A 14,990-nucleotide genomic window follows, 5' to 3' on the forward strand; every position below is an offset into this window, starting at 1 on the left:
TTTTATTTTATTATTTTATTATATATAAATAATATTTTATTATTTTATTAAATATAAATAAAAAGTCACCCACGAATTTCTCATAACCCAGAATTCAGTTATATAGACATACTTTATATAGAATAGATATAATTTAAATGATTGAGATAAAGAAATAAAGAAGAGAAATCACATAATTCTATGGTATAATGTAAAAATTTACTTATCTATTTATTTATTTTTTCCTAAAACGAGCACAATTTCGTTGATAAAGAGGTAAAAGCCTCAACAATCAAATGATCAAAATAACATACAATTAGTATTCTCAACTGTGCACATATTTTCGCACTCTCTACTCAGTATCTCAAACTCAAACTTTTGTCACATAAATGGGCAACTAAAACCCAACCCTATTCCCAACCTTTGAGAACCACAAACTAGCAAAAATTATTAAGCGTATTTAATCAAAAATTGACAAAATATTTACAAAAATAAGGATATATATGCAGTTTTTCAACATTTTGATAGATTTAACTTTTTTTTTACGAAAGTACAGTTATGTTTGTGTTTGTAATTATACTTTTGGTATAAGAGAGATAATATGAAGAAGTTGAAGAATTGTATTTATAATACATTTTTGGTATTAGAGAATATCATAATTCTCCACAAGAAAGAATTATATGTATACAAAAGCATTATAAGAAGGTTGATCCTATTCCTATATGAATAAATAATAATATTGCAATAACAAAAGTACAATTACAACACAAAATATGTACATTCCTCATCAAATGAAGCTATTGAAAAACAAAACAAAAATTGATTCTAATGGTAAAGTCAAACAGGTACAATAGAAAAATTAAAAGGAAAAACAATGTATCATTCTAATAGCCTAATATATTACATAGAGTTAATGAGGAAACTAAAGTGCATGAAATCATAAAAAACTCAGATGCAACCTTACCTTCATGACTCATATGAAAGATCTTGTCTCCTCTGTTGGGATCTCTGCACAAGGATGATTACAAACAAACTAGTAGCTTATCTTCCCACGACCGCCACACGTACTACACGACCGAGCAGAAGAGCATTTTGTACAGTAACTCCATTTCTTTGGAAGCCTGAAGGACAATGAAAGTTACACAATCTCAGTTATAGCATTTTATCAAAGAGGGCATGGATTATGTTTAGCTTCTTAGGAATGGAAGCCCTTTTCGACAAATTTCCAAAAGTTAATTCCAGCTAAAAGTTAAAATTCATTGGTTACTTAACTAGCAACAAAAGTGTTGTTGGAACTTCAGAATCCCAAAAGCAGCTTTTAAAAGTAAGTTAAGAGTTAGGAAAGGAAGGAATAGAAACTCAAGGCTCTCTTTTGTTGTGGGAGAGAACGAGAAAGAAAAACTATTTTCATTCCAATTCCTTTCGTTGCAAGTAATCTAATGACTTACTTGATAAGCCAATTCCAAATTGATATGAATTGAAATGGTATAAAAGAGGAAAAGAGCAGATAACATACGCTGCAGTATATCGAGTGGCTGCATTTTTAGCTGTCAGTCTTGCCTTCTCTGCACTCTCGTCGGATAGTTTCTTAAGCACAAATCCTTCACCTTTGCATTCAGAACATATACCAGAACCATCACAATCTTCACAGGTCTTCAGAGGCACTTCAGCCTTGTCAAAAAGCAAAAAAAATTTAGAACTCCAACAGTGAAAGAGCCATACCAGACTAAACAGATACATCTTATTAGGGAAGAGAAGAGACTTTCTAAAGCTCATTTACATAACCAAAACTCTTACACCATATTATTTACTAGAATAAATAAGTTTTGTTTACTCTGCACTAAGTTTTGTCCCTAAATGTTTTTTTCTTTTGAAAAAAATTCTCTGGACTATACAAATTATTTCAAATGTTCCCATTAGTTGCATTCTATTCATTGTTCTAAAAAGCTTGTTGATGTAGTACTAATGTGATACTAATGTTGTGAAGTTGAAGGAGATTTTCTTCAAGAAAAAAAAAATGAACTATCTCTTCCTGATATATAAGAAGCACATGAATTTCAAGCATAATGATGAATTTATAGTAAAGAGAAACACTGCTGCTGTTTTCATACCCTTTGCAGCTCAAAATGGATTATCATTCTTCACCAATGAAATAGGGGTGTTAACAATTTCATCAATGCATTTATTTAATATTACTAATTTCATTTTCTCTGCAAAACTTTCATTTGTAAAATCAAAGTACAAACCTCAATTGTTTTGGCAGCTTTGTTTCTCTGCACAAGAAGGGTAGCTGCTGCACCAACGACTGTCGCGGCAATTGCAACAGAAGCTGCTGTTTCGGGGAGAGCAGATGTTCTGATTGATACTATTTTCGCTTGTTCTTGTGATTTCGTATCAACTGAAGAACAAAATCAGAATTCAGTGCATTCATTCAAGGTGAGAAGCTCACAATAATAATATCAACTAGATAAGAACTCACCAAGCAGATGAATTAGCCCATATATGTAAAGATATGTATGTATGTAATATGAATATAGCAAATTTAATCAAATCCATCTGCAGTCTACTAAGACAAGGTTGATTATCTGATTTACTAAGATTATTACCAAATCCATCTGCAGTCTTATTTGTATCCCAACAAAATAAAAACAGAATTACCAACATGAAATGAAATGACAACAAAATAATCGAAGTTTAAAATGAAATATAGACTAAGAACAGGTCAGGAGTTCAATTACTAAGCACTACCTTGGTTCAATCTTGTATAAGATTTGTACAGAAATAACTCTCAGTGAATGCAGTATGATTTTTTCCATAAGAAAATTGTGGTCAATTATCATTGAAGATATGAAAGAACATAATGAGCATCAAGGGACCATCTGTTATTGGTCTCTTATAAACCTTAATTTGCAATGAATAGATTGGAATGGCTTATCAAGTGGGCTCAAAAATGAAATGTTCAACTACATTTTGTGAGCCTCACCTAAAAATCCTCAAAAGATCTGTGTATACAGTATACCCAGAAAACTTGTTAAAGAGTTTCCTACCTTCTATCTTTACAGTTTTCCAAGTATTGGAATCTTAGTTTCCACTATGTCTAGGAACCAATCCTCATTGTTCTATTCTTCATCTCCCTTAAACTAATGATATTACCTCTTAACAATGTCACTCATCTAAGTGAATTACTCTCTTCCCTCCAACTAAAATTTACTAATCAACAAATGGGTTTCTCCATATAAGAACACCAATCTTTTTTTGACCTTAAACATGAGAACCCATTACAACATAAACCTTAATTTCCTCCCCATAAAGGACTACAATGAGTAGGTATTCTGGAATAATCACTCTTATCACAAGAACCCACCTTCCAAATTCTCCTCCCCAAATGCTCAAACATAAAACAAAACACCCAATTATAGTTCGAATAATTCATATCAACAAGTATCTCCCAGATTGAATATAACAATAATAATAATAATGAAAAGAGATGTGAAAACTTACCAGTCTTAATAAAGGTAGAAAATGAAGAAGGGTAGTGGAGAGCGAGCTTCATTATTATTTACAATAATTTTTTTGTTTCTGTGGGTCTAACTAACTAAGGATTATTCATTAGTTATCGCAACTGTCTTATCCTACAAGCTATAGCTATATCAAGCCTGTGGTTTGATTGGTTGCTGAATTTGTGGCACGTGTAACAATACTCCATAATCTCCACCAATCCAAGTTTTTCTTAGGAAAAAACGACATCTTTCTTAATAAACGACAACGATAGTGTCACAAGAAAACTACATTGTTAAGAAAAAAAAATTATATTAATGAAAACTCTCAGAAAAATGTTAAAGATTTGGGATTTATATTTGGAGAGAATTGCTATTTCACATGTTGTGGTGTCCAATACCATATTATAATAAGTGTTTAGCACTTTTTTATATTAAATTAAAATATATGAAACCTGTTATTGAATTATACCAATAATAGTATGTTATTTTTTATGGTGCTTGACATTTAAGGTGTTCCTTAACATTTCTCTATACAATAAAATCAACATTAGATATTTAAGTGTATAAAATCTAAAACATTAGGTATTTATACCGCAATTTACCCTTTTAAATATAATCTGTTTGTTATTGACTTTTAGCAATTTTAATCAGGGTGTTAGTTTGTTATTACTAGCCAAAGGGTAATACCTTTGGCTAGTTATTCTTGAAATTTTGTTAGTTTTTTAGTTTTTAGTAATTTTGAGCTAGTGATTTGGGTTGTGTGTTAAATTTTAAGTTTGTATTTTAGATTTTATTTTGAAGATTGTCATTCTAATATAACTGTGTTTTTTTGGTTTGGTGTTGTGGTTTTTTTCAGTCCCGCTAACTCTAGTGACAACTATTAATAAAGGGAATGTGTTTTTCAAGGTGATGGGGTATTGTTCAATTCAAATACGTTATAGCTTTATTGTCTATATTTCCGGGGGCAGTTTTGTTCTATGTGGCTTGTGTTTTGTTTTTCGCAGCTCATGGTTTGGCAAAACATGCCCTTTCGGTTAGACGATGAGCTATCCTGGTTCGAGGGGCTCCACCGCCGATTGTGGTGTGCTGCATTGTTAATCATGTGTGACTTTGTTCACCACGTAAAAAAAAAAACACTTGTTACTAAGCAAATTTTTTTAAAAAAATAATCAAAACACAAAAAAATATATAAGAGACAATAATATTTTGGACCTTGTGTTTTGCAAAAATTATAAATTGGATTCTCTGTTTTATTAAATGACAAAATAAATCCTGTATTTTTTAAAATGATATAAATGAGATTCTAAACTCAATTTTTAACAATTTTTTTAATATAACTAACAAAGACAATTTCTAACACGGACATGTGTAGAAAATTTAACGAGTTTTGTCATAACACCTCTAGGCTAGATTATTATTAAGTTCAGCGTTTTATTTATACAATTTTAGAAAATATAGAGTTTATTTTATCATTTCACAAAATAGAGAGTACAATCTATAATTTTTGCAAAATACATGATCTAAAATAGTATTTGCCTAAAATATAAATATAACAACAATAACAATAAATAATCTTTAATACTACATCCTAATAAAATTATTTTTAAATAAATAATGTCTATACATTTATTAAAATTTAGAATAAAATTATTAATTATACATAAATAGATTTATAAACTATATCTATATAATTTATTAAAATTAATTACTCTATTTGCATCCAAAAAAAAAATTAGATGAACACTCCAATATTTTTTTTAAAAAATAACTTAGACTTAATTCTAAATAGACTCTTAATATTTTTGTAAATTTATCTTTCACGTTACTTTTGTGTTTTAATAAATTATTTTTAAAAAGCTTTCATCTTTTTTTTTTACCTTAATATTTTAAGATATATTTTATATTGATTAGAAGATAAGAAGAAATAGATATTTATTCTGTTTGTTTGAAAAAAATTATTATAAAGTTAATTTCTATATAAAAAAAAGTTCAAAAGCTATTAAATAAAAATAATAATAATTAATAAGTGAGTGAAGAAGGAGCTAAAGCTGAACCAACCAACGACAACGAGCGCTTACTCTGTTTCCGCCATTAGTAGAGACTTCAGAGCTTAATGGAAGACCCAACTTCCCACTTCCTCAACGACCGTATCAAGCTCAACGTCGGCGGTAAGCTCTTCGAGACTACCGTTTCCACTCTCCGCTCCGGTGAACAAGACTCTCTCTTATCTGTCCTTTCCAACCGCCCAACTCCCGACCCCAATCCCATTTTCATTGACCGCGACCCGGCGATCTTCTCCGTTCTACTCTCTCTTCTCCGATCGAACCGTCTACCTTCTACGGCTCGTCGCTTCTCCAAACAGGAACTCGCCGATGAAGCTCTCTATTACGGAATCGAATCGCAGCTCAAGTCTGCCATGTCTCCCCCTCCCTTAGATGGAATCGATGCTTCAGTCGTTTCCACTGTGCGTCCCGCTTCCGAGGGTATCGCATCAGCCTTTACCACTGTAGTCGATGATGGATCGCTTTGGATTGCCCATGGCGGCCAGATTTCGAGCTACGATTGGAATCTGATCCATACGGCAACAATTCGAACGCATTTGGAACACGTGACCTCGATTTCCCGAGTTTACTCGGAACTCGCAGTGTTAGGGTCTGAGACCGCCGCGGGACTCCATTTCTACGATTTCTCCGGAGGCCGAAACGTCGGTTCCGTCCACTGGAGGGACCCGACTGATCCGCGTATATTCAAAGCGCGCGTGAGTGCAATCGCCAACTCGCCGAGCTCAGTTTTCGCTTCTTTCCATTGTCCTCATAAAGAGAACTCAATCCTCGTGATCGATAAGTCAACTCTTCAAATACAGTCCGAGCTTGGACGGCAGTCCGGTAGCTCGGCAAAGAATTTGGTTCCCGGAAAGCTGACGTGGCTGCCGGAAACTGGTATTGTCTTTGCAAGTTCTGTAACCTGTGGAGCATTTGGGTTTTCTGGGTACATTAGATTGTGGGATCCGAGGTCTGGGAACGTGGTTTGGGAGACGAACGAGCCAGGTTCGGGGCGAAGCGGGAGGTTTGGTGACCCATTTGCCGATGTAGGAGTCGATGTAGAGGATTCGACATTGTTCAAGGTCTGTTCCAAGTCGGGAGATTTGGCAATGGCGGATTTGCGTAGTTTAAAAGAGGATCCATGGATATACTTGCAAGACAACAACCCAAGCTTGAGGACTACTACTGCACTTGGTAACATTGTGCTACACTGTTATAACAAGCAAGTTTTTGTTGGAAGAGATGGTGGTTTAGAGGTTTGGTCCAAAGTTCCCAACTGTAAAAATGCAGCCATGGAAAAAGAAAGTGGGGTTTGTGAAGGATTGTATAGAAGGAACTATATGGATAAAGTGGAGGATTCTGAGAGAGGGGTCATTGAGAAAATTGAAGGTGGAGGTCAAAGATTGTTTCTTTGCAGACAAGATGTTGAAGGCATTGAAGTGTGGGAAAGCTCAAATTCTTCCACTGTTGTGTCACTTCTTTGAGCTTTTTTCATTTGGTATGATTCCTGAATAGACTTTTTTTTTTGCTTCAAGTTGGTGTTGTTGCTGTTAACTTTGACACCTTATTGTCTATAGTGTAATAATGGAAACTCTCGAAACTTAATATGACTAAAATGAAAACACCTTTTTCTACACGTTTCCTTAATTTATGGATTTAATGTTACAGCTCGAGAATGCTTAAGAATAATGTATGTAACTTTGTGCATATTTATAAATTGTAACTTTTTAGGAAATTTAATGTTTCGGTCTCCTTTTTCCAGTTAGCATGATGAATTTCAATTTTGAGAAATTTGGTTGGACTTGGATGCTAATTTTAGAACCAATCTTAGAACCAATCGTATGTCATTTTCTTCCTTTTAATTGAATGTGGCATTCATTTTGTTCAGGGCCTAATTTTCATTAGGAAGTGGAAGAGAGGCTTGAGTTTGGATCTGTGAAGTTTGAGGTATTGCTTCTCTTCAATTTATGCAGTGTGTTTGGTATTCATGATAAATTGCATTGCACTACAAGCCAATATAGTAAATATAATCAGACTTTTATGACTTTTACCTTTGTATACCATTTACTGCATATAATGCTAGTCAGAAACTAATGTACTTGTAAAAGATTAAAAAAATTCGAGTCCTTTCCCGACCAAGAAAAAAATGCTGTACATTCTGAGAAGTAAAAGCAATGTCTGCTATATTGATCAATATCATTGTTCAACAACTAGGCTGCATTTGTGCATTTGTGCCTCTCTGTATCTTTGTTTCGCGAGGGTACGACGTACATTTGACAAGTGGCTCATGGCTTTCACTCCTTGGAAAAATATTTTGTGGATGCTAAATGGAAGTAGTATTTGAGCACAAGTTTACTTTATGTACTGATTAAGTTGTATGCTGATTGTAGGTAGTAAATGTAACTAAATTTTTAGGAAAGAATTGAAAGAATGGTGATTAAATTCATGAATGGAACATGTGTTGACGCTTTTTTTTTTGTTTATACATGTGTTGACTCGTACTGCAGCATTTTCAGAATCTCTCGAGTTAAAATCAAGCTTAAATTTTGGTCAGCCAGCTTCCATATTTGCTCTTGCACAATCTGAGCCAGATTTTCTTACAGCCTCCTTCTCCAGACTGACTCTCAAGAATAAATCACCTTCATGGGAACTCGTGAACACATTGATAGCTGTGGAAGCCAATGGAAACCAAGTAAACATAAAAAAAAAAAAAAACAATCAAGAATGCAAAGGCCCACCCCAGATCTTAGGCTTCATCCTTAACAGTCAATTTCTAGCCATATCTAGATTGTCAACATATCTGATCCAACCGTCATTGTTGATTGTCAGTAGAACCAATTGACCATCCTATGATTAGTACCACAAAAATGTTGTAAATTTGCTCAAATGAGATTCTGATGTATCGCCAAAGACGGGATCACCTCAGTACTAAAGTGGATGCGTCACAGGCAATGTGAATGAAGTAGGAGCTTGTTCAATGAGACTAGCTAACAGATCAGTACTATCAATGTAATTAGTCAAATCAAATTCATCTCCATTACTACCGAAAATTGAGTATTGGTATGGATGTGATTGTTTGTGGTTGTGCTGCTACTTCAGGAAAGAACATTGTGGCTGCTAGTAGGCAGTACACTTATACTGAACTTCATTGGAGCCAATCCCACTCGGTGTTGTTCACCTCCTCCCCCATCATAGCAGCCTCTCAAATCTGGAAAATGTAGAAGAAGAAGAGCAAAGATACTGATATTGATACCTTGATACTGATATTAAGGCTTCTTGTTGGTGTAGGGTAAAAGAGTAAAATTCCTACAAAAAAAAAAATCTATATTATCACTCAATCAATTAAATCTTAAATATGACTTTTTTCCATTGACTACTACTGGTGACTAATAACTTATCCTTCTCAATTTTAAGAGATAATTACATAACACTATCTTTTTAAAAAAAATATTATTTTTTTTAAAAAAATTATATTTTTACATTTATAGAATTTTTTTTTATATATATTTTTATAATTTTTCATAGAAATAATACAAAAACAACAAGAAAATTATATAAAAGTAACATGAAAATAATATCTAAATAACATTAAAATAACAACAAAAAATAACATACAAATTATAAAAAATCAACAACAAATTAACAAGAGTACAACATAAAAATGTCGTATTTTCTATAAATAAAATAAAAAAAAATCGTAAAAATATTTAAAATTTCGTAAAACGTATTGCTGTAATTTTTTTTTTTTTGTTATTTTTATGTATTTCTAAAATAATCTCTTAATTAATATTACCAACTATTTTGTAATACATGTATTAGGAAATTGCCAAGAAAAGTTGCACATATATAATTAAGCTTTATTAGTAGCTTTATTAGTGTTTTTGTCATTTCTATTACATTGTTTTTTTTTATCAAAATTTATTTAATTAAGGAGATAATGAACGGTTTTCTTAAAAATTGATTTTTTTCATAATGCCAAATACCCACTCTTTACTCCTAAATCTTTCATGACAAATAGTTTTCTATAATAATTTAGAGATGTGTTACCAAATTTGGTACGAAAGTTACAAGAATAAAAAAAATTATAACTTTGAACTGTAAAATTAATTATTATAATTTTTATATCTAATTATGCGATTACTACACTCCATTTCCACGAGTCAAATCTAATTATACAATTGGTTTACTAAAAATGTACTTTACATAACAAGTTTGTTAAAAATGTACTCTTTTCTTTGTTAAGACCTTAGATTTTGATGAAAAGTTCAAGCCAACCGTTCATTATCAGGTGCAGATAATTCTGTTACTTTATCTAATGGATTCTTCAAAGCTCATCGTCTCAATGTATTCAAATTGACTTCCAAAACCTTGACCTTGGTCTAGTTTTGATTTGTTGAATTTTCAAATTGACTCCTGTTGGATTTGAATCCTGTAACTATGATCTCTCTAACCTGTTGACAATCGAAAACAGTTCTATGGCAGTAGTGCCATACACACACAAGAACAGAACTAGTTATCTTAACAAGGAATATTGAATGCTTTCTTTATTGATGATAAAGTGTGTCACATAACATAGCTTCATTGTACAGGTATTAACCTATTTATAGGAATCTTTGAATAGGGTAAAATAGGCTTAGACTAAGTGAGACAGTTAAGTTAGTTAGAATAACTAACTTAACTGTCACTACAGTAAAAAACCAGAAAAGAACAGTACAAAAGCAAAATACAATGTGAAGACAACACCTACATATATCTACAATTCTCCACCTTGGCTTCAATTGTATTTAGTAGTTTAACACCTTTAGAAAGCATAGCAGATCTTAAACACTTCAATTCGAGATCTGCAACAGATTGAGACAATGCTGAAATTTGTCTCTTGGTAAAGCTTTTGTAAGCATGTCAGATGGATTGTCTCTGGTATGGACCTTTAGAAGCTTGACTTTTCCATCTGATATAGTGTTTCGAATGAAATGAAACCTCACATCAATGTGTTTGGTTCGTTCATGAAACACTTGATTCTTGCTGAGATGTAGAGCACTCTGACTGTCACAGAAGATCTCTACAGTTTCATGTTGAATTCCGAGTTCCCTGGTGATGCCTTTCATCCATAAAGCTTCCTTGACTGCCTCAGTACATGCTATATACTCAGCTTCAGTTGTTGAGAGAGCAACTATAGACTGAAGATTTGCCTTCCAGCTAACTGTGTTATTGTTCATTTTGAATACATAACCAGTTTGAGATTTCCTGGAATCCATATCACCAGCAAAATCAGAGTCTACAAACCCCACAACACCTGTGTTTTCAGTATTTGGTCCATAGACAAGTCCTACCTCAGAAGTACCCTTTAAATATCTCATTATCCATTTGACAGCTTTCCAATGTTCAATACCAGGTTTTCCCATAAACCTGCTAACTACACTAACTGCATGACAGAGATCAGGTCTTGTGCAGACCATCAAATACATGATGCTTCCCACTACACTTGTGTATGGGACCTTTTCCATGTAATTTTCTTCATCCTCTGTGCATGGAGATTGATCACTTGTCAATCTAAATTGTTGACTGATTGGGGTGCAGACTGGTTTTAAATCAGCAAATCCAAACTTAGATAAAATCTTTGAAGTGTATCCTTGCTGAGTTAATTTGATTCTTCTTTTAGTTCTATCTCTGACTATTTCAATTTCAAGAATCTTCCTTGCTGCCCCCAGATCTTTCATAGCAAACTCTTTGCTCAACAATTTCTTTATTTTGTCAATTTCAGTGTTACTCTTGCTTGCTATTAGCATGTCATCGACATATAGCAGCAAGAACACTGGACCTTTTGTGTTTCTCACATAAACACAGCAATCATAGGCACTCCTTTTGAAACCAACCTTGGTGACAAACTCATCAAAGCGTTTGTACCATTGCCTAGGTGATTGCTTCAAGCCATATAGAGATTTTCTTAATAAGCAGACATGATCCTCTTTTCCCAATTCTTCAAAGCCTTCTGGTTGCTTCATGAAAATCTTTTCTTCTAAATCTCCATGTAAGAATGCAGTTTTCACATCTAGTTGCTCAAGTTCCAAGTCATCACTTGCTACTAGACTCAACAGCAACCTAATAGATGTGTGTTTTACAACAGGAGAAAAAATCTCATTATAGTCTATACCTTCTCTTTGAGAGTACCCCTTTGCTACAAGTCTGGCCTTGAATCTAGCTTGTGTCACTCCTTCAATTCCTTCTTTGTATTTGAGTACCCATTTGCATCCCACTATTTTCATACCAGCAAGCTTTCTGATCAGAATCCATGTCTGATTTCTTTTAAGTGATGTCATTTCATCTTCCATGGCTTGATTCCACTCATGCTTGTATGCTGAATTCATAGCCTCTCTATAGTTCAGAGGTTCATCTACTGCAGCAATAGACAAAGCATAGTGAACCAGGTCTGCAAAGCCAAATCTACTTGGTGGTTTGATGGCTCTTCTTTTCCTATCTCTCACCAATTGATAGTCCTGACCCTCTTCTTCATCATTATCAGCATCATCATCATCTTCAATTATATCTTCATTAACCTCAGTTGTTCCTTGTTCTTGAATTTCTCTCTGGTTCTGTGTTTGATCACTTCTAGGCTCCACCTCAAACTGGCTATCCATATTCTGTTCAGAAGAGATTGGTACATCTTGCTGAGGTTTGAGAGTATCCCTATATACCCTGTTTTCATCAAAAGTAACATCCCTACTGATAAAGTACTTTTGGTGATCTCCACTCTCAATACTCCACATTTTGTATCCTTTAACTCCCTCGGGATAGCCCAGAAAAATGCATTTTCTGGCTCTTGGTTCGAGTTTATCTTGCCTCACATGAGCAAATGCTACACAACCAAATACCCTCAGATGTTCATACTTTGCATCTCTTCCAGTCCATGCCTCAATTGGTGTTTTGAACCCTATTGCAGAACAGGGACAATGATTTATCAAGTAGCAGGCTGTTGAAACAGCTTCAGCCCAGAAATTCTTTGGTAAACCTGAGTGAATCAGTAGACATCTAACCCTTTCTAAAATGGTTTTATTCATCCTTTCTGCCAAACCATTTTGTTGTGGTGTTCTTGGCACTGTCTTGTGTCTACTAATTCCAACCTTTTTGCAAAAATCAGTAAAGGCATCTGAACAATATTCTAATCCATTGTCAGTTCTAAGCTTTTTAATTTTCTTACCAGTTTGATTCTCAATCATTGTTTTCCATTCTATGAAAATTTTCAGAGCCAAGTCTTTAGTTTTCAATATATGGACCCAAACAAATCTTGAGAAATCATCTATAAGGGTAAGAAAGTACCTGGCACCACCTCTAGAAACTGTTCTTGAAGGCCCCCATAGATCTGAGTGAATGTAGCTGAGAATGCCCTTTGAAACATGCTTCCCAGTTCCAAATTTTATCCTTGTAGCCTTTCCAAGTACACATTGCTCACAGAACTCTAAATCCATGATTTTGTCCTTCCCAAACACACCTTTCTTGTTGAGAATCTTGAGTCCACCATTGCTGATATGCCCAAGCCTCTTGTGCCAGATTTCTGTCTTCTTCTTTCCTTCATCTTCTGCTACATTTGCTTGACTCACCAAAGTATTTCCAAGCAAGACATAAATGCCATTTTCTTTTGAACCCTTCATTACTAACATTGACCCTTTGACAATCTTCATTATGCCATTCTCAATTTTCACAGAATGTCCTTCTTGATCCAACATAGCCACAGATATCAGATTTCTTTTTATTTCTGGAACATGTCTGACATGCTTTAGCTCTGCAACTCCTCCACCTTTCAATTGCAATTTGACAGTGCCTATACCAGTTATGGGGCACGATCTGTTGTCACCAAGCCTGACCATACCACCATTAATTTGTTTGTAATTACTGAACCGAGACTGTTCTGGGCAGATGTGAAAGGAACACCCAGAATCGAGTACCCAGTCAGTTCTTGAACTTTCCTTAGACACTACCAACACCCCTGCACTACCATATCCATCACTATCACAATCAGAAACTAAATCAACATCACCAGATGACTGTTTCTGGTTATAATTCTTAAGAACAGGGCAGACTTTCCTTAGGTGTGTGGTTTTGTTGCAGACAAAGCATTTTCTTTTAAATTTTGAGTCTGATTTTCCTTGATTCTTCCCTGTGTGTTCTTTGTTTCCCTTCTTGAAATTCTTTCCTCGCACAAACAGTCCATCACCATTGCTATCAACCTTATGGTCTGATTTCTTCTTTAATTCTTTAGACATTAGAGCATTTTGAACCTCTTCTAGAGTCAATGACTCCTTGCCATACATCATAGTATCCACAAAGTGTTCATAGTTTTCTGTAGGAAGAGAGTTCAAAACGATAATAGCTTGGTCTTCATCTTCTACCTTTATTCCAATGTTTTCGAGATCAAGAATGATCTTGTTGAAATCATCAAGATGATCTTCAACATTTTTCCCAGTCAACATCTTGAAAGAGTACAATTTCTGCTTCAAGAACAGTCTATTTGCTAAAGACTTTGTCATGTAGAGACTTTCCAATTTTGACCATATCCCAGAAGCTGTCTTCTCCTTCGACACCTCACGCAGAACTTTATCCCCCAAACTCAGAATTATAGCACTGTGAGCTTTGTCGAGCATCTCCACCTTCTCTTTCTCTGTCAAACTCCCTGGTAAGTTCTCTTCTCCTAGCAAAGCTCCCTGGATCCCTTGCTGAACCAGCATTGCTCTCATCTTTACCCTCCATAGACCAAAATCGTTCTTTCCAGTAAACTTTTCAAGATCATACTTCGCACTGCCCATTTTCTTGGATGTTCACCAGATTCTTGAACTGAGATCAAGATGATCTTCTTCGAACTTCCTCTCCACGGCTCTGATACCAATTGTTGGATTTGAATCCTGTAACTATGATCTCTCTCTAACCTGTTGACAATCGAAAACAGTTCTATGGCAGTAGTGCCATACACACACAAGAACAGAACTAGTTATCTTAACAAGGAATATTGAATGCTTTCTTTATTGATGATAAAGTGTGTCACATAACATAGCTTCATTGTACAGGTATTAACCTATTTATAGGAATCTTTGAATAGGGTAAAATAGGCTTAGACTAAGTGAGACAGTTAAGTTAGTTAACTAACTTAACTGTCACTACAGTAAAAAACCAGAAAAGAACAGTACAAAAGCAAAATACAATGTGAAGACAACACCTACATATATCTACAACTCCCAAAACCTTGACCTTGGTCAGTCTACTCAATTACTAGTCTCATTGACATTTATGTGTTACTTAGTTGTCACACTTATTAAGTCATGCCATTTGTGAAATTTTATTGAAACATTAAGAATTGGAATTAAATGTAATTGAAGGTAATTACATAGTATAATATATTTATTTGGCCACGTAATAATATAATAATTGTATAACGGGAGATAATTGAGAGGTTTCAATTACTCTCTTCTCGTACTTCTAT

General features: G+C 34.2%; 2 protein-coding genes across 3 annotated transcripts; one reads left to right on the plus strand and one right to left on the minus strand.

Moving 5' to 3' along the window:
• Positions 1–779: 779 nt before the first annotated feature.
• LOC115697222 (uncharacterized) lies at positions 780–3,622 on the minus strand. Its single transcript, XM_030624147.2, has 4 exons — positions 3,481–3,622; positions 2,226–2,377; positions 1,496–1,650; positions 780–1,100 (listed from the first exon to the last, which is right to left on the minus strand). The coding sequence occupies exons 1-4, from the start codon at positions 3,530–3,532 to the stop codon at positions 1,013–1,015; spliced, it is 447 nt and encodes a 148-aa protein (XP_030480007.1). The 5' UTR covers positions 3,533–3,622; the 3' UTR covers positions 780–1,012.
• A 1,728-nt stretch (positions 3,623–5,350) lies between these two features.
• LOC115697212 (protein ENDOPLASMIC RETICULUM-ARRESTED PEN3) lies at positions 5,351–8,897 on the plus strand. 2 transcript variants are annotated; one of them, XR_004007914.2, is made up of 3 exons: positions 5,351–7,019; positions 7,410–7,468; positions 8,029–8,897. XR_004007914.2 is itself a non-coding variant. In XM_030624130.2 (2 exons), exon 1 carries the CDS (start codon positions 5,593–5,595, stop codon positions 7,003–7,005), a length of 1,413 nt encoding a protein of 470 aa, XP_030479990.1. In that variant the 5' UTR covers positions 5,351–5,592; the 3' UTR covers positions 7,006–7,019; positions 7,410–8,897. The 2 variants fall into 2 exon arrangements, 1 of the variants encoding a protein (XP_030479990.1); XM_030624130.2 differs by having other exon boundaries at positions 7,410–8,897.
• Positions 8,898–14,990: the final 6,093 nt, after the last annotated feature.

Source organism: Cannabis sativa, chromosome 7 (assembly GCF_029168945.1).
Source record: "Cannabis sativa cultivar Pink pepper isolate KNU-18-1 chromosome 7, ASM2916894v1, whole genome shotgun sequence".
Classification (NCBI taxonomy): domain Eukaryota; kingdom Viridiplantae; phylum Streptophyta; class Magnoliopsida; order Rosales; family Cannabaceae; genus Cannabis; species Cannabis sativa.